The 19,729-nt window shown below is 42.0% G+C and overlaps 1 protein-coding gene across 1 annotated transcript in view; it reads right to left on the bottom strand.

The window, feature by feature from the left end:
- The window catches only part of LOC309567862 (uncharacterized protein), a 32,009-nt gene that overhangs the window by 920 nt on the left and 11,360 nt on the right, over positions 1-19,729 (bottom strand). The window contains exons 2-4 of the mRNA XM_082273366.1: positions 18,581-18,737; positions 7,252-7,511; positions 4,440-4,967 (exon numbers count right to left, since the gene is read on the bottom strand). Of these exons, the coding sequence (XP_082129492.1) occupies positions 4,440-4,967; positions 7,252-7,511; positions 18,581-18,737 (945 nt within the window). The remainder of the gene's footprint in view (positions 1-4,439; positions 4,968-7,251; positions 7,512-18,580; positions 18,738-19,729) is intronic.

The raw sequence follows: 19,729 nt of genomic DNA, 5'->3' as shown, positions 1-19,729 counted from the left end.
TAAGAGAAAGTTTGATGAAGCAACATTGGCATCCTCATACAGTAATGTTAACATTTGAAAAACCTCAGCAACCAGAATTCAGTTTAAAGTTTCTCATATTTGTGAAAACAGAATTCCAACTGAACTTTACACACTGCCATAATAAAAGGTAACTTTTAGTGAGAACAATTTACAGCATAGACTGCCATTGCTCACCTATTCTCGTAAAAATGCTGCTTACCTGGCTGTTATACTGAACATATAAGCAGTGTCCTACTTTCACTGACTGACAGTTTCAGAAGAGGGTCCTCAATAGCAGCTTATGTTTCTCAGTATTGATATAAAAGATTCAAATATTTTTTGGTCTGTTATATTTTATTCACTTTATTTATTTATTTTTTTTACAGTTATAGATTTTTAAAACTTCTATTTATAGTAGGTTTTTAACATTTGCTTGGGTCTTCTGTGAAGGGCTAAGCTATAAAACTTCTGTGTGTAAATTTCAGCTTGATCTACTGTGTTCTGTAATAGGCTTTTTTTTTTTTTTTTGTGGCGGATCCGGGACCACGTGGGCTCAGAGGAAGTAGCCTGAAAAATGCTGACCTGACATCTAGCAGCAAATTAATGTAATGTACCGTGTTGGAAATCTCTGGACCGAATGTAAATATTGCAGCAAACACTGGGTTTATTCTTTTGTTTTTAATGAGATATGTACTTGTTTTTGGCTAAAGTTCTGATTTAATATGTGCAGAAGCAGGTAACAAAAACCCATAATACAAGCACTAGCAGTTGACACTTATAGAAAAAACTGCATACCTGTTTCACTTGCTGTACAGACCAGAAGGGTGCAGCTCTGGTGTCCACCAGCAGGTGTCTCCCAGCAGCCAGCAGATCCCAGGAATTCGTCTGTACTGCATTAATCTGGTGCCAGCTCCTTCTCACAGTTGGGAAGAAGTTGTTCTTTTTTTTTTTATTTCTTATTTATTTATTTTAATAATCATGATTTTTGCAGGTTAAAAATAATTTTCTTTTCTTTTTTTTTATTTTCTTTTATACTTTTTCTTCTTTTTATGGTGGATCTGGATAGTGGAGACCAGATTCAGTCCCCCCATGCAACCCTGCAGCATCACATCACTTCTAATAGTGAACTATTGCTGGCTGTAATCATTCAGCAATAGATCAATATAGCAATGAACTACCTAATCAGGGAAATGCTGGACAGAGCTACTTCAGCTCTGCCAGACCCTCAGTACTAGCAGGAAGTGCTAGTCCTCTCCCTCTCTCCCTCCCTGCAGTCATCTGGAACACGCTGAATCCTGGGACAGGTGAGTGTGTGTTTAAAAGTCAGCAGCTACAGTTTTTGTAGCTGCTGACATTAAAAAAATAAATAATTAAAAAAATTAACTTGAGCTTCTCTTTAAGGGCAGGTATGCCTAGAGGGAGCCCACCCCTTTTTAAAAGGCACAAGGACGCACTGAACACCCAGCAATAGGACAATGGCAGCAAAGGAATCCAGTGCGCCCCACACCAAAAACCCCATGGTTTAAAGGAGAGATGTTAGACAAGGTCAATTTGCTTTGTTCCAGTATGGCTAGTAAGTGATCTGGAAACTTTTTTTTTGTTGTTGTTTTTTGGCATGCGTCTCCCTTCCATGAGTTCCTTACTGCAAAGACCAGATAATACAGTAGGTTGGGGTGGTTGCCATTTGTCTGTACTGTTGGTAATTGGTGAGGGGACGCACTGGATATCTTCACTATCATTGTGCTATTGCTGGGTGTCCAATTTTTGTTTGTTGTTTTTTGACATATATCACCCTTCCATAGGCTCCTTCCTGCAAAGGCCAGTTAGAGGTTGGGGTGGTTTCACCATACAAAAGTAAGAGAAAATCTCCCCTCCAGTTTTCACAAGGACAATTCAATTCATTAAAAGATTAATTAAAAGATTACCCCCTATTCTTTTTCTAATAACTCCAAATTTTGGATTTTGTCTCACTTTTAGTCTCTGTGACAATGGTAACCAGTAAAAAAAATAGAGAGGTGAGGGAGACAGACAGCAATAAAAACATGTCAGAGGTTCTAACCTCTCTTACCATTATATCTAAAACTGAAAAAATGGCTTTAGATACACTTTATGACGATTGTGAATATGAAGAAATAATGGGTGGCAGACTGCAGCATATTTTAAAATACAGCAGCAGATCCGCCTGCTGTCAATTATTGATCCCTTTTATACAAATACTGGAAGACATGGAACAAGTGACATTAAGGGATGAGGTAAAGTGCATTGGTCATATTTATAACCCTTATTTAGCTGCTCTGAACCTGCGTTCTTATGAAGGTAAATTCAAGTTGGTTAATACTGTACCTTACTTCAGCCTGCAGGTGGTGCTTGATCCCTAAGAACAGTTTTAATGGACAATGCGGAGATGAAGGCTAGTAGTAATGCATAAATTTAACCATTAAAGTGACCCCATCGAGAGGTAAGTAAAAGGGCCGCCATTGCTGACCTCCTGAAAAAAAATGTGCGTGTCCACTCTGACCTGGAAGAGCCAGCCGACCTCCTGATGAGGCAAAGAAGATGGAGGCATGGGACACTCTGTGTGCTGTAGAAAGGGTCCTCTTACATTGGATGTTGGTGATAATCAATTCACCATTGCTCACAGCTCAATGAACCCCCAGCAACCTCTGGAGAAACCCTAGCGTTCAACCAACTCGGGTTGAGAAAGGTTGAGTAAAGTTACAGTGGGGAAAATAATTATTTGATCCCCTGCAGATTTTGTAAGTTTGCCCACTTACAAAGAAATGAAGGGTGTATAATTTTTATCATAGGTGTATTTTAAATGATAGAAATAGAATATCAACCAAAATTCCAGAAAAACACATAAAACAAATGCTATCATTTAGGTTGCCGTTCAGTGAGTAAAATACGTTTTTGATCCCCAAGCAGAGCATGACTTAGTACTTGGTAGAGAAATCCTTGTTGGCAAGCACAGAGGTAAAACGTTTCTTGTAGTTGGTTACCAGGTTTGCACACATCTCAGGAGGGATTTTGGTTAACTCTTCTTTACAGATCTTCTCTAAATCCTTAAGGTTTCTTGGCAATTTAAAGTTTCAGCTCCCTCCATAAATTTTCTTTAGGATTAAAGTCTGGAGAACCTTAATATGCTACTTCTTTAGCCACTCCTTTGTTGCCTTGGCGGTATGTTTTGGGTCATTGTCATGCTGGAAGACCCATCCACGACCCATCTTCAGTGTTCTGGCTGAGGGAACAAGGTTCTCATCCACGACTTTACAATACATGGCCCTGTCCAGTCCAATGCATCAAAGTTGGCCTGTACCTTTAGCATAAAAACAGCCCCAAAGCATAATGTTTCCACCTCCATGCTTGACTGTAGGATGGTGTTCTTAGGGCCATAGTCAGCGTTTTTCTTCCTCCAAACACGGCGAGTTGAGTTAATGCCAAAGAGCTCAATTTTGGTCTCCTCTGACCACTGAATAATTCAATCCTTCTCTGAATAATTTAGATGTTTATTGGCAAATTTTGGATGGGCCTGTACATGTGCCTTCTTTAGAAGGGGGACCTTGCGGGCGCTGCAGGATTTCAGTCCATGGCAGCGTATTCTGTTAACAATGGTTTGTTTGGTGACTTTGGTCCCAACTGCCTTGGGATCATTCACAAGCTCCTCCTGTGTAGTTTTGGGCTGATCCCTCACTTTTCTCATGATCATCCCTACCCTATGAGGCAAAATCTTGCATGGAGCTCCAGACTGAGGACAAATGTTGGTTAATTTGTATTTCTTCCATTTGCGAAAAATCGCTCCAACAATTGTCTCCTTCTCACCAAGCTTCTTGCGGATGGTCTTGTAGCCCATTCCAGCCTGGAGCAGGTCTACAATCTTGTTCATGATGTCCTTTGACAGCTCTTTGGTCTTGCTCATAATGGTAAGGTTTGAATGGAAGAAAGAGATTCTGTGGACCAGTGTCTTTTATACACACAACGAGTTGTCGTTAAGAGCACCTTCTTAAATTGACAGGATTAATCTGTGTACCGCATGAGCACATACTATAGCCAGTCTGTGGGAGCCAGAATTATCGTTGGTTGGTAGGGGATCAAATACTTATTTTACTCACTGAACTGCAACTCAATTTATAACATTTGTATCATGTGTTTTTTTTTTCTGGATTTTTGGTTGATATTCTGCCTCTATCATTTAAAATACACCTATGATAAAAAAAAAATATAGACCCCTCATTTCTTTGTAAGTAGGAAAACTTACAAAATTTGCAGGGGATCAAATAATTATTTTCCCCACTGTAGGTACTTTGGGCTAAATATTTACATGAAGCCATAGCCAGCCATCTACTCTATAGACAATAAGAGCAGCTAGCTGTTCTGATTCATTAAATTGTCTGAAAGAGTGAATAAACCCTACTGTAAGAAAAAGGTCACTTTTCACTTGCCTGAGTAAGCCTTGCATGTAGAAGATCTGTCCAATTCAGCCAGTAACGGGAGACCGTGGACTCCGATACTCTGAATCGAAAGGATAAATCCTGAAGCAACAACCCCAAACGCAGCCTTGTGAGGACAAGCAGGAGCTGATCTTCTAAACCCAGAGCACTTTGAGGTCCAACCTCTGACCTTTTTCGGATTTTGCCAGAGCACAGTTTTTGGTCTGCAGTCAGAAAGCTGAGGAAGTCTGTGAGATGCTCATAGCTGTCAAAGCCTGTATAGAAACGTACCCACTTGCCATCACTTTTGATGTTGTTCATACAGAATCCACCGTCATTCCTGCTGTTCTCCTGTTGCTTTACCTGCTGGCCCAAGTACAGAACTGTCCCGGAACTTCTCTCGAGTTGTTCTTCTAAATCTTTGTTTTTCTTCTCTAGAATCTCATTCTCACACCGCAAATTTCTTATCTCTGATTCCAGCTGGGAAATTTGCTGACCCATGTCAGTCATCAACATCCATTTCTCATTCTCCCACTGCTCCTTTAATTGGGAACAGAAGTAGAAAACATGTTAAATGAAGCCTTCAATTTTGTCTTAGGCTGACAGGAAGAGGAAGCAGAGTGACAGAGAGATAAGCACTTTAGCCTTCTGCTGCTCCTTCTTCACAGTCCATTGACAGGCTGGGAGTAGGAACAAGACCTATTTAAAGCGGAGCCCCAGTTGTTTTTGTTCTTATTAAAAGTCAGCAGCTACAAAAAGTGTAGCTGCTGACTTTTAATATAAAACACACAATCACCTGTCCCACGATCCAGCAATGCGGCTGCCCGAAGCCTCGGTTCTCTCCCTCTCCTCTCCCTGGTGTCGGAATCCTTACTGTGGGGCTGGGCACCTGGCTGTGACAGCTTGTGGCTTCACAGCCGGGTGCGCACTGCACATTCACGAGTTGTGCTGCGCGTCCTGAATGGCCGGGCAATCTTCTGGAAGAGCTGGAGAACTTCCACTCAAGCCGCCTAGGCGGTCCGAGCGGGAGTGGAAACCTGTCAAAACTAGGTACCCGCTTCACCTCCCCAAAAAAATGACATGCCACATTTTTTGGCATTTTAATGGGTCAGGAGGTCTTAAAGTGGAAGTTCCACTTTGTTGGAGATACAACAGCTTTTAGCTTATCCGATAAACTGCAGTTCACAAATAGGATAGTAGATGTCGCTAATGCTAAGTGATATGCTATGCATTTTCTATGATGTGTATTTCCTGTACACTGCACTGTACTTGTTAGTTATCTTTTCCTGTCTGTGTTCTTATTACAATGAGGTGACATGTTTGATTCTTGTGTTATGTTCTAATAAAGAAGCCAGTTCCTGTTTACTCCACAATGTCTGATCTGAATGGACTCCGCTGCACCCAGTGATTACACTCTGCAACACACTTTTGGGTGGAACTCCACTTTAATTATACCTTACTGCCGTAGATTAAAATTAGGTTTCCACGCTTGACTGTGTAAACCTCAGAAATGAGTAGAAGTCATTCAGTAATTAAAAAAAAAAAAACTCTATATATATATATATAGTATTGGGACACCTGCCTTTACATGCACATGAACTTTAATGGCGTCTTAGTTCATAGGGTTCAATATTGAGTTTGCCCGCCCTTTGCAGCTATAACAGCTTCAACTCTTATGGGAAGGTTGTCCACAAGGTTTAGGAGTGTGTCTATGGGAATGTTTTACCATTCTTCCAGAAGCGCATTTGTGAGGTCAGGCACTGATGTTGGACGAGAAGGCCTGGCTCGCAGTCTGCTCTAATTCATCCCAAAGGTGTTCTATCGGGTTGAGGTCAGGGCTTTGTGCAGGCCAGTCAAATTCATTCACCGCAAACTCGCTTATCCGTGTTTTTATGGACCTTGCTTTGTGCACTGGTGCGCAGTCATGTTGGAACAGGCAGGGGCCATCCCCAAACTGTTACTGCAAAGTTGGAAGCATGAAATTGTCCAAAATGTCTTGGTGTGCTGACACCTTAAGAGTTCCCTTCACTGGAACTAAGGGGCCAAGCCCAACCCCTGAAAAAGAACCTCACCCCATAATCCCCCCTCCACCAAAAGATTTGGACCAGTGCACAAAGCAAGGTTCATAAAGACATGGAGAGGTAAAGAGGTAAGGGGGGACTCTGATGGGAACCCTGATGTTTGGGGGGGCCTCTGTTGGGGACCCTGATGTAAGGGGGGGGGACTCTGTAGGGGACCCTGATGTAAGGGGGGGGGGAATCTGTTGGGGACACTGATGTAAAGGAGGGGGGAACTCTGTTGGGGACCCTGATGTAATGGAGGGGGAACTCTGTTGGGGACCCTGATGTAAGGGGGGGGGAACTCTGTTGGGACCCTGCTGTAGAGGGGGGGCTCTGATGGGGACCCTGATCTAAGAAGGGGGACTCTGATGGGGACCCTGATGTAAGGGGGTGGACTCTCATGGGGGCCCTGATGTAATGGGGGAATATAATTGGGGCCCTGAAGTAAGGAGAGACTCTGATGGGGACCCTGAAGGGGGGGGGGGGACTTGGATGGGGACCCTAAAATAAGGGGGGGGGACTCTGCTTAGTTTTTCAAAACATTTTTTTCCTTTTGTTCTGAATCATATCATACTGATTACAAACAAAGGTAAACATAGATCATATTCACTCATTTAAATATTGTGTGTTAAAGCCAACCGGCAGCTTTGTTTGCAATTCTGGGACAACAGAAGATTTAATATGAGACCAACAGTGATTGATGGCAGTATGGTATGATGGCAGTATGGTATGATGGCAGTATGGTACCCGTATTTGTACAGTACCTGCAGCGTACGGCATTGACTCTCTTTGCTGGTGAGCGCTTCTTGTAGTGAGAGGAGAAGTTGGCTCTGCTGATGGGATACCTTCTTTAGCTCTCTCACCATCTTTTTCAGCAGCTCAGGATCATCCGGTACACAATAATCTCCATGGTCATGTATAATGTACTCATTTACTGCACCTGGGTCTTGGAATGTTGTTTCACTTGCTTTCTCCATCATTTCTGCTGCCAAAACCAAGTCTCCAATACTGGACTGAACTTCAACTGACGGAAGAGAAGAGGGAAGAAAAAAAATGACATTAATAAACAATAACCTTCAACATTAGTATTTAAACATATTTCTAGGAAAAGGTTTTACTTCACAAAGTGGTGCCCACTGTAAAGTACATATCCTAATAGTGTCTGAGCCGCTGTACTAATTATCCAATGTTAGTACAACGATCTGCCCACTGAGCTGTTGTGTTCTGACAGGGGGACAGCCCCCCGCCAGAACGCGGTTATCAGGAGACCATCAGCTGCTGGCTTGACAGAGGATGACCAAACGACTGACTTCTGTAAGACCAACTGACATACACACGGGCCGAATTAAATTCAATAAAAACCGTCCAATGTCTCCCAGCGTTCGGCTCGTGTGTACTATGCATTATAAACAGCAGCACTGACACTCAATGATTGAAATGCAATGGGGGGGGGGGGGGGGGGTGGATTTAGCAAAACTAGAGCAGATGGATTCCAAGCAGCTGGACCTGGCAACCAATCAATATCTGTTTTCAACTTTTTCACTTAAGTTTTCAAAATGAAAGATGGCAGTTGATTGGTTTCCATGCCCTGCTGCTCCAGATACTGGCCGCTCGAGTTTTGATAAGTCCACCTCAATGGGTTTTATAGAAAACCTTTATAAACTGGCAGAAAAAAGAACAGCAAGGAATATTATCAAAATCATTTTTAAAGTATAACTAAAGGGAGAACACAGGCGCCACTCTAAGTGCAGTATAAGAAACAATTTTGCCCTGGGGACTTTAAAATGAGGCTACACACTCACACACATAGTACCATAAAATTCAAATAATTTATTTTGACAGTGATAGAAATGGTAAATACATAGAATACAAACATGTTTGGACTGATCAGTGGTGTCCATTACAACAACATAGACAATATTATACAATATATGCAATAGCAGTGTGAACCTGCATTCAATGCGTATATGAAACATATGTTGAACATGATAGAATGTAGTAGCCTTGTACTGTACTGACGCGTTTCGCGAAATGTGATTCGCTTTATCAAAGTAGGTTTCTGCCATGTATCTACAAAGTAAAAAATGTTGTCAATAATACAGCTATGTTTGTATGAAATGTTCAATGTGAAAAGGAGCAAGCAGACATCAAGGCTCCATACTCACTATATCAATCTCAACATGAAAGCGCCGGATACGCTGGTCCATAAGAACGTCTAAACCGGGAGCTGAGGGGGAGACCCCAGTGGGCGCGGGGACCACAAGGAAAGCAGGATGAAAGGTGCCATGATATATACCCGTATACCTGTATTAGGTTGGAGAGATCAACCCAAAATACAGGTATACGGGTATATATCATGGCACCTTTCATCCTGCTTTCCTTGTGGTCCCCGCGCCCACTGGGGTCTCCCCCTCAGCTCCCGGTTTAGACGTTCTTATGGACCAGCGTATCCGGCGCTTTCATGTTGAGATTGATATAGTGAGTATGGAGCCTTGATGTCTGCTTGCTCCTTTTCACATTGAACATTTCATACAAACATAGCTGTATTATTGACAACATTTTTTACTTTGTAGATACATGGCAGAAACCTACTTTGATAAAGCGAATCACATTTCGCGAAACGCGTCAGTACAGTACAAGGCTACTACATTCTATCATGTTCAACATATGTTTCATATACGCATTGAATGCAGGTTCACACTGCTATTGCATATATTGTATAATATTGTCTATGTTGTTGTAATGGACACCACTGATCAGTCCAAACATGTTTGTATTCTATGTATTTACCATTTCTATCACTGTCAAAATAAATTATTTGAATTTTATGGTACTATGTGTGTGAGTGTGTAGCCTCATTTTAAAGTCCCCAGGGCAAAATTGTTTCTGTTTGTATAATGTATACTTTATGGGATGGAGGCACACTACTCAGCATGGTTGATCCAGATCACACCCCCTCTTTAAGTGCAGTATAAGGATTTATTAATAAAATATCAGAAGTAAAGGTACTCAAAGGTGTCTATGTCCCGGTTAAGCCAGCCGTACATAGAATAAATTTTAGTGAGTCCCTGCTGAACTGGATACATTTTGAGCCATTTATGGGCACCCTGGTTGTTCAGAAGTCAATCAATTGACTTGTGTAGAACCAGCCTGTTTTTCCTGCTTGATCAGTACCGCTAACTAGCTACACTGATCATTGTATTCTGATGGCAGGGATATCTGCCCACCTTCAGAGCACATGGCACAGTAGTAAGATTCCCTCATCCACACATTTTTTCGGTTCAACCCAAAAAAAAATAAAAAATGATAACTGTATTCGCTGCCTTGGGGAAATTTGACCTCTCCAATTATCCTCATCACCAATGTCACGGGGAATTAAGGTGAGGGTAAACTAAAAATGTTGAGTTGTCACTGGACTAGAAATATAGGGGAAATCTTCAAATGGGACATTTGTTCTCATGTGGGGGGACTTTAAAGTGGGAGGAGCTGGAGGACTGTAATGTGGGGGGCTGATGACATTAAAGTGGGGGGAGGCACTGGGATGTGGAGGGGGGGGGCGAGGACAAGACTGCAATGTTGGGGTCGAGTACATTAAAATAGGGAGGCTGAGGACTGTGATGTGGGAGGCTGAGAAATGTAATGTGGGGGCAATGAGGACAGTAATGTGGGGTGGCTGAGGGCTGTAATGTGGAGGGGTGGGGACTGGGGACAGTAATGTGGGGGGTTGATGAAAATGGGGGCAGAGGACAGCACTGATGGGAGGGGGGTTAATGTCAAGGAAGTGTGAAAACACTACTGTGAAAGCACTACCCGCAATAAACACAGAGAAATAAGTCTTTGACCTTTTTTTTTTTTTCAAAATCACACTTCACCAAGCCGTATGCTGAAAATGGGCCACAGGTACCAACATGATATTCTGCTGGAAGAAAAGTTTACTGACCGGAACTCAGTGAATTTTAATTCAATACCCCTGATCGGGGATATGAAGTGAAGAGAAATGTGCCAATGAAGCACAGATGGCAAAGAAAAAAAAGTCAACCAATGACTAGGGCAGAAGACTAGGTACAGGTCTGGCCAGGAGGATTATGTATGGTAATAATTTATACCAAATTACTGCAGCTAACCTCATTTAGAAAAAATGGATAAAGAAGTGGCAGGAATCATCAAGGCCCATCAGAATACATTGGCTACTCCAAGAATGATGCTTTGGGTGGGCCATCAGAATACATTGGCTACTCCAAGAATGATGCTTTGGGTGGGCCATCAGAATACATTGGCTACTCCAAGAATGATGCTTTGGGTGGTCCATCAGAATACATTGGCTACTCCAAGAATGATGCTTTGGGTGGGCCATCCGAATACATTGGCTATTCAAGGAAAGATGGATGCACCATCAGTCAAGTCTTCATCAGTTGTGGCCGAGGGCAACAAGACAGGCACATCAAAGGCTCAGTTTACGAAGATGAATGAGTTAGTTTTCCTGCACAATACAGTTCACATTAATATTAGGAGTGATAACTTGTGCGGTAATCTGGTAAATTGGTTTCATTATAGTATGCTTAATAAGGATAACTAACACACCATCATAAAGACCCTTATATAGATTATTGTGAGTTATTTTCAGCCCTAGAGAGATTAGAAAATGACAGTCACATGGCTAAAACATAGGACCTTCTGCTGCAGCTTTGTGAATTGATCCTTAAAATCGGCCATTAAAATAGCATCCATAGCGTCATAATAGCATTAGTGATAAAACACCATTACTTGCAGAGCAGGCAAAAAAAAGCCTCTTATGAATTAGGCCTTCTGAGATATGAGAAAATATGTATAAGAAAACAACATCTAGACAAGGAAAAAAACAGGTTTGTGAATTGAGCCTTAAGTTGTAAGCTCCACAACTGGAAATGTTGGACCTTTTCTGTTGGTTTCCAAATTTGGTAAGTGGCAAGGCATTATCCACCATATCCAAATAGCTGTATATTGACACAGGCAAAGTCCTTATGCCATAAGGGAACGCATGGTCAGTTGACTTCCCTCAAATGAATGGGGACAATTGGGATGATATGTGGGATGCCCCCTTTACTAGACTTGTGTCAACAAGGGATCACTTTATTCACTATACAGTAGGTTCCTACATAGGATATATTTGACTCCAGCCAGATTAGCCAAGATTTTCCCAGCTCAGACTTCTAAATGTTGATGTAGCACCTCCTTGCAAGCCGATTTTTTTCACATTCTTTGGAATTGTGCGACCATCCAGCAACATTGGCTGGAGGTTGTGCAATGTGTCCAGTGGGTCACGACGATAAATTTTCAGCCCTCAGTTGAAATTTGTCTCATGAGCCTGGTAGACCCCTTAGCTCCCACGAAGGTGATATGTACCCTACTTTCATTAATGTTCTACTACCCCAGGAAGCTTATTATTCTCTCATGGAAAAGGCCTGCTGCTCTGACTATCCTGTCCTGGAAGGGGTAATTAATAAAACTTTACCTTTTATATAAATCCACGTATACCAGTAGAGGTGTGCCAGTTAAATTTGATAAAGTGTATGGGGGGGCTCAGTAAACAATATGTCTACGGAATCTGAATAAGCATTTGTGTTTTTTATGCTTCTCCTCCTGAGCATTTCTTGGGGTTGTTGTGCCTTTCTGAGCCCCGAAATCCCCTGCCATGCTTCTTTGAGGGAAGCCGATGTATTGATCATTTTGAAGATGTTGCTGTTCTGTTTTCAATTCAAATTATTCCATTATGGGTGTACCAAGGGATAAGGGGGGGGGAAGAACTGAACCTCAGGAAATCACTCAGAATCCTTTCGGGGTATGAGGGTGTGACATATAGTGTGTATAGTATATTTCCTCAAAACCAGCAGCATATAGCCTGTGGGCCAAGCAACTATTTAGAATCAGGAAAAAAAATATAAAAAGAAAAGCAGTTGCAAAATATGGCTCCAACACAGGTGAGGTATTTTAAACTGCAAAAAACTTTATTAGAGAAAAATAATTGGATAAAAATCAAGCAACACTATATAAAATAGTATTAGCAATTAACCCACTGACATGGAGATAAAAATCTGTATTGGGTCCTGTCTTGTGAAATGCCGCTACTTCGCTATTATCAGACTCCACCCACCACCCAGATGGCACATGAGGAAATCAACCTAATAATTAGGTCAAAGGATTACCATGAGATTAACCACCCTATAGTTTGTAAATATATGTATATATATGCAGGGATCACTTCCAGGTTTGTGGAGTTGACCAACTGGGAATAATGATCAGCTTAGTGGTGTAAAGGTCTCAGTCCGTGGTAATGCAGGGATTTCCATAAATGACCGCTGGATGCAGGGTCCTCACACCTGTGTCGGTGTAAAAGGCAGTTGCTCTACCACAAGCTCACTCTGGCAAATGGACATATAATTATATGGCTGCACTTTCCAAAGTCTTCCAACATCATATAGACAGAGACACAGCAGTAGACACCATATAAAGCAGCACGAACATGGCTTTAAGCAGACAGACAAGCAAGCGAAGCAAGCAGACAAACAGCTTGAGGCGGTGATTCAGCATATGCAATCTGATATTGAGTCAGTATCTGTGTCTGAGCGATCAGAGCACCTATTGAGTGGAATGTCCTCTGGTCTGTGGGTATAACAGTCCGGGATAGGTGACTGTGCTCACTGGTAGACACATGTGGTATATCTCAGATAATGCGATCAGCCTTTCGTGCAATATTGTCTGTTATGTGAGTACCGCCAGGGCTGACAGGTATACAGACATATAGCCACAGGAACAAAGCCGGTTACTGACCGTATGAGTCGCGTAAGTCCATATGGTTTGCGCTGCGCACTGTCTGTCAATTGCTTAAGGGTCAATCCATAGACAGGTCTGGCCGTGGTGGATCCCTTGAGGGAGCAAGCCGTGGTGTCCGCCAGAGGGTGTGGGAGCTTACCGTCCACCAAGGAGGATTTGGGCGCCAAGCAGCCAGTCTGTGTAAGCGGTCGGTGTTCCAAGCCAATACATATTTTTATCTCCATGTCAGTGGGTTAATTGCTAATACTATTTTATATAGTGTTGATGTTGTTGCTTGATTTTTATCCAATTATTTTTCTCTAATAAAGTTTTTTGCTGTTTAAAATACCTCACCTGTGTTGGAGCCATATTTTGCAACTGCTTTTCTTTTTATATTTTATTCCATTATGGGGACTGGTTGTTACTTTGATGTGTACATATTGTACTTGTAGCACTACTCCCTTGGGAGCTGCTGGTGAAGGGTTCCCTTGGGTTACCCATAGCAACAGTACAATAGTTTAGCATTAAAGAAATTGAACTACCCAACTTGTGCCATCATCCAAAATTAGAAAGAAAAAACAAATTTGTGAGGATTCAGTCATATCTGATCTTTAGGTCAAACTAAAGATCAGATATGACTATATACATGTGATGTACTTAAATATTGTGAAAGCATTATGAATGCATAATAACCTACACAATTTTTCCATTTACCTAGCAGGATTATCTGGGTAAAAATTGTCTTAGGCTATTCGATTTTAGAGAATTCATGTTGATTGTTACATGTCTTGTATTTTCCAATGAGGACAATTTATGTGTCTTTTGCCCTCAATTTTTTAGTTTTTTTTTGTATCTGAATAATAAAATTATATATATTTTTTAACATATGAGTCGTTTGATTCAGTCTATGATGTGCCTTAGAAAGTCCAGTCATTTGTTCTTGTGAAGATTCAGTGCGGTTGGGTTTCCAACACATGAATCCTCACAAATTTGTTTTTTCAGTACAATAGTTTAGTGACTTTAAAGTGCTTGGCTCAGTCAAGAAACAGTCTAGGGGTTTGGGTTTTTTGTTGTTTTATTTAGAACTTAGATAGGAGAAGGGAATGAGTGGGATACTCCAACTTGAATACCCTATGCACAATTTGCTGGGACGTCTAACTGCACTTGAATGTGGCAAGGCTGCTGCTTCACCTTGTCAATAGCGATGAAGTAGTGATAAATGAACCGCCTTAGATAAGCTGTACTGTACTGCAGAACACACTTCAGGGTCCTTCCTGGCACCCCCTTTTGTTCCTATTCTTCAGGGCTTTTTACATGGCACCCCCTTTACTGTCATACTCTCTTTGTGAGCTAGCTCCTTGATCCCCTGACTTCACTGGAGTGGTCCCCCTTCCTGGGCCAGACCCTAGTTCTCAGACACTGTTTTTCCCGAGAGACTCCACCAGTAGCTCCACTGTCAGCACTCTGGATCCTCTGCAGCTCAGCTCCACACCTGGTTCACTAGGCCGACTGCCCAAGACCACTTTCCTCACACACTACAGGAGGAGAGACTGCTGCCTGCCTCCTCCTGGGACTCTGCTTCCCGCCAAAGACACCCTGTCACAAGTTCCACCCCCCACCCCCCCCCCCCCGGCTTTTATGAGCAATTTCAGGATGCATTGCAAGAACGCCCTTCCACTGGGACTACCACAAAAGCCAATGTGTCACTGGCTGGGTTTCCTCCACTGTCCAACAAGCTCCCTCTTTGGATACAGTGGGGACACTCCCTCAGACCCAGTGAATCACACCTGGAGACATGCAACAGCCAACCTAACAGATCAGGCTCCCCTGATAAGCAGAAGGAGCAAATAGATGCGTTTTCCTAGCACCTACCTAGGAGGGACTGTGAGCATATTTCGTTCTGGAAACATGCTTGTAATTCAAAGCACTTGTATATCAAAGCGAATTTCCCCATGAAAAATATTGGAAACTCAGATGAATCGTTCCACAACCATTTATCTATATGAAAATGTAGGTAGGTAGGATAACCTCTGTGGTGAAAAAAAAAGTGTCAATAGAGAATACATAAACCAGAATCTAGCAGGAGCTACAGAGTATAAAAGAAAAGAGAGGTGCCTCTAAATGTAGCAATATGGTTACATTTAATGAAGGTACAACATTTAGCAACTCACATGGTTGAGAATTAAAAGAGGCACAACTAAGTATACAGGCATCCGGGGTAAAGCTGTCCACATAGACCGTCCTCCGCACTGCCACCGTCATCAGCCCCATCCCTTCCATGTACGCTCCACGAGCTCTTCAAGCTTTGCTTTCAGATCGCTCTACTGCAGGGTACTCTTCCTGGTCACTATTGCAGAGACTGACAGTGGTGAGAGCCGGCGGTGTGGAGGGCGGTCTATGTGGATAGCTTTACCCCGGATGCTTGCACACTTAAATGTACCTGTTTTAATCTTCAACCGAGTTGCTAAATGTTGTACCTTCATTAAAGTAGAACTATGGGGAATTTTTTTTTTTTTTTTTGCCATCTGTGTCCAATTGCTGAGATTTCCCTTCACTTCCTGTCCCAAAGCCAAACAGGAAGTGAGAGGAAATCCCTGCAAATTAAGGGAATTTCTTGGGGACCCCCAACACACCAGAACTAGTGTTCCTATTGGAAAATCTTTCCTCTATTACTTTTCTGGGGACAACCCAAAATTAGGTATTTTCTTTTACTTTCACTTTCTATAATGATGGTAAACAGGAATTATAGAGAAGGTGAATCTCCTTAATGGGGTTACAGACAGTAATAAAAACTGACTGGGATTCTACTCCCTCTCCACCAAAAGTTTTGTCTTTAGTTATACTTTAAATGTAACCATGCTGCTACACTTAGAGGTGCCCCTATTCTCTTTTATACTCAGTTGCTACTCGTATTGCAAGGCATTGCTCGTTAATCAAGTTAAAAGTTATTTAAAACATTTTGCTTGTCTTGTAAAACACTTGCAGACCAAGTTACTCGCAATCCAAGGTTTTACTGTACTTTGAGATCCATTGCTTTGTACTGGCTGTTAGTGCTGATGCATTGTAGAGCTGGTTTGTTTTGTGGTTATCGCTGTAACTGTTGCCTTATATACTATTGTTTAAAAGCAATAAAAATAATTTCCATTAAAAAATAATAATAATAATTTTTGCTGAGTGTATGACCAGAGATTAACTAGAAGTCAGTGAAGTTTGCAGCTGTGGAGGTACCTGAAAAAAGATGTGCAGGATATGTACAGAATGTGACAGCAGGGTGTCTTTGACTCAAACTTAGGATACATACACACAAATGTCTGTAGGCACATGGGAGGTCATGCGTAAAACTCCTGGTGTTTTCCAATGCCTGGGGGAGCCACAGGTGACCCATACAGCCAGCCATATAAGTGCATGGCTGTGCGCACTTGTACTCATGTAAGCACAGTTCTCGATTGCATTGGCTTTTATCCATGCATACAGTGGAGAAAATAATTATTTGATCCCCTGCAGATTTTATAAGTTTGCCCACTTACAAAGAAATTAAGAGTCTATAAAATGTTATCATACGTTAGGTGTATTTTATATGATAGAGACAGAATTTCAACCAAAAATCCAGAAAAAAAGACAATACAAATATTATAAATGGAGAGACAGTTCAGTGCATAAAATAAGTATTTGATCCCCAAGCAAAACATGGCTTAATATTTGATGGAGAAACCCTTGTTGGCAAGCACAGAGGTAGGGATGGTGTTCTTAGGGTCAAGCATTTTTCTTCCCACAAACACGGCGAGTCCCCCTCTTCAAAAAGGCACATGTACAGTCATGCCAATGAGCATCTAAATGGTTCAGAGAAGGATTGGGAGAAAGTGCTGTGGTCAGATGAGACCAAAATTGAGCTACTTTGGAACTAAAGTCTCGTACACACGTACCGAATGTCGGCCGAACGATCAGCCGTCTTTTGTCCGTTGCTGTCCTGTCGCGTTGAAAAGTGCTAAAGACTGCACACGAATTTTGTCGGCCAACAACAGCCGACTGCAGAAGTGATGCCATGTGATGGTTAACTTTCCGTGTGTTTTTTCTTCTCTGAGCATGCCCAGTCTTGCTCATCTGCTGTTAGTCGGCCGAATTCTGTACTGACTGGCGAACAATCGGCCGTTCTGGTGACGGCCAACAAAAATTTTATAGCCTGCACACCCGATTCTGTTCGGCCGAAAAGTCGGAATCGGTTGTCGAAAGCATCATACTAACAAGCCGACAATCGGCCGATCGTTTGGCGGTCGAATATTTACGGCCGACAATCGCTACGTGTGTACGGGCCTTAACTCAACTCGCTGTGTTTGGAGGAAGAAAAATGCTGACTATGACCGTAAGAACACCGTCCCTACAGTCAAGCATGGAGGTGGAAACATTATGCTTTGGGGCGGTTTCTCTGCTAAAGTTACAGGCCAGCCTTGCCGCATTGAGGGGCCAATGGATGGGGGTCATGTTTTGTTAAATCTTGGATGAGAACCTTCTTCCCTCAGCCAGAAAACTGAAAGTGGGTCGTGGATGGGTTTTCCAGCATGACAATGACCAAAAACATACAACCAAGGCAACAAAGGAGTGGCTCAAGAAGAAGGACATTAAGGTCATGGAGTGGCCTTGCCAATCTCCAGACCTTAATCCTATAAAGGATTTATGGAGGGAGCTGAAACTTCGAGTTGCCAAGAAACCTTAAGGATTTAGAGAAGATCTATAAAGAAGAGTGGACCAAAATCCCTCCTGAGATGTGTGCAAACCTGGTAACCAACTACAATAAATGTCTTACCTCTGTGCTTGCCAACAAGAGTTTCTCCACCAAGTACCAAGTCATGTTTTGCTTGGGGATGAAATTCTTATTTTACTCACTGAACTGTAACTTAATTTATGGCATTTGTTTTATGTGTTTTTTTCTGGATTTTTGGTTGATATTCTGTCTCTATCATTTAAAATACACCTATGATAACAAATTATAGACCCTTCATGTCTTTGTGAGTGGGCAAACTTAAAAAATCTGCAGGGGATCAAATAATTATTTTCTTCACTGTACGATGCATTTCCTGAACGCAACATCTCCATGATTGGTAAATACGTCATACTCACATGCACAGGTAAGCATGAGTACACAAGTTTACAAGTACAAGCGCAATTAGCTGTGCAGTTTTATGGGTGCTTGTAGGCATCACTCGCAGCTCCTCGGAGGTGGAAAAATTACGTTTTTTCAGGCTAAAGCTCCCTTGTTCCTGCAAATATCCATGTGCATGTATACTTTTATATAAGACGGGGTCATACCTGCCTCTTTTGACATCTGAGGAGAATAATTTTGTGCTCTTTTCCTAATGCTTTTTCCATCCTTTTTTCTCCGGTTCAGCTTTCTCTTGCACATGTCTTCTGCAACTTCTTGTTCCGTAATGTAATCAAGAGGACTCATGTTGGAGATTTCAGTATCCTAATTGTAAGGAAGAAAACATGTATGTATATAATCAAGCACTGTAAATATATATTGACATAAAAAATACAAGTAAAAAAATTAGGGACCTTGAAGCAAACCTCTTTAGAATAAGAAAATTACCAACCCAACCCCAGCCTCCTGTAGTGCCACCTGTCCTGCAATGCAGCACTTGAGAGTGCAGCGTGAGATAGGTTCATTTCAATGGGCTTCCATACATGCAACAGACGTGGCAAAGAAGGTCATGCACCTTTTTTGATTTTCGCTTATTCCGTGCTTCTAGTACCGTTCATTTTTGCGTGTGCAAGAATGCGATTCTTGCTTGGTGCCATAAACAATGAATGTCACTGCATGTTTTTTCTTTTGCACAGAAAATTGTGGGAATTGGCAAGATTTGACCCATGAGAGTAGTGTGAATAAGGCCTAAGAGGGATGAGAGGGGCCACTGACAAGGTGCTTTCAGTGGTCAACTTTTATTCATATAGGTTAAAGCTGAACTCCAGGGAAAGTAAAAATTATCCCTTGCAGTGGGGCTGGCTCCACACTGCAAGGGTTAAATGCTTGTTTAGGTCTAGGGCAGTGATGGCGAACCTTGGCACCCCAGATGTTTTGGAACTACATTTCCCATGATGCTCATGCACTATAGTTGAACATCATGGGAAATGTAGTTCCAAAACATCTGGGGTGCCAAGGTTCACCATCACTGGTCTAGGGGATGGGAAAAGGCAGTTTTACTTACCCAGTCCTTCACTCCTGCAGACTTCCTCCAGGTTGTAAAACCTGCAGACTTTTCTCTCCTATGCTCCAGAAGTTGCAGGTTGCCAAGAGATGGGCTTTAAATCTCTTCATTCAAATGGGGAAAAAAATGGGGTTACCTGGAATCAGGATTTCATTTTATAGCAACTAATTTAAAGTTCATCTAAATCTATATCTAACACTAATCTCCTCACAGGTTGACAATGCTGCTCCTTTGTAGTGCACAGTGAGTGATT

The sequence above is a fragment of the Pelophylax lessonae genome, assembly GCF_965119305.1.
Source record: "Pelophylax lessonae genome assembly, chromosome: 12".
NCBI classification, from domain to species: domain Eukaryota; kingdom Metazoa; phylum Chordata; class Amphibia; order Anura; family Ranidae; genus Pelophylax; species Pelophylax lessonae.
This window is presented reverse-complemented; position numbering and strand designations above follow the sequence as displayed.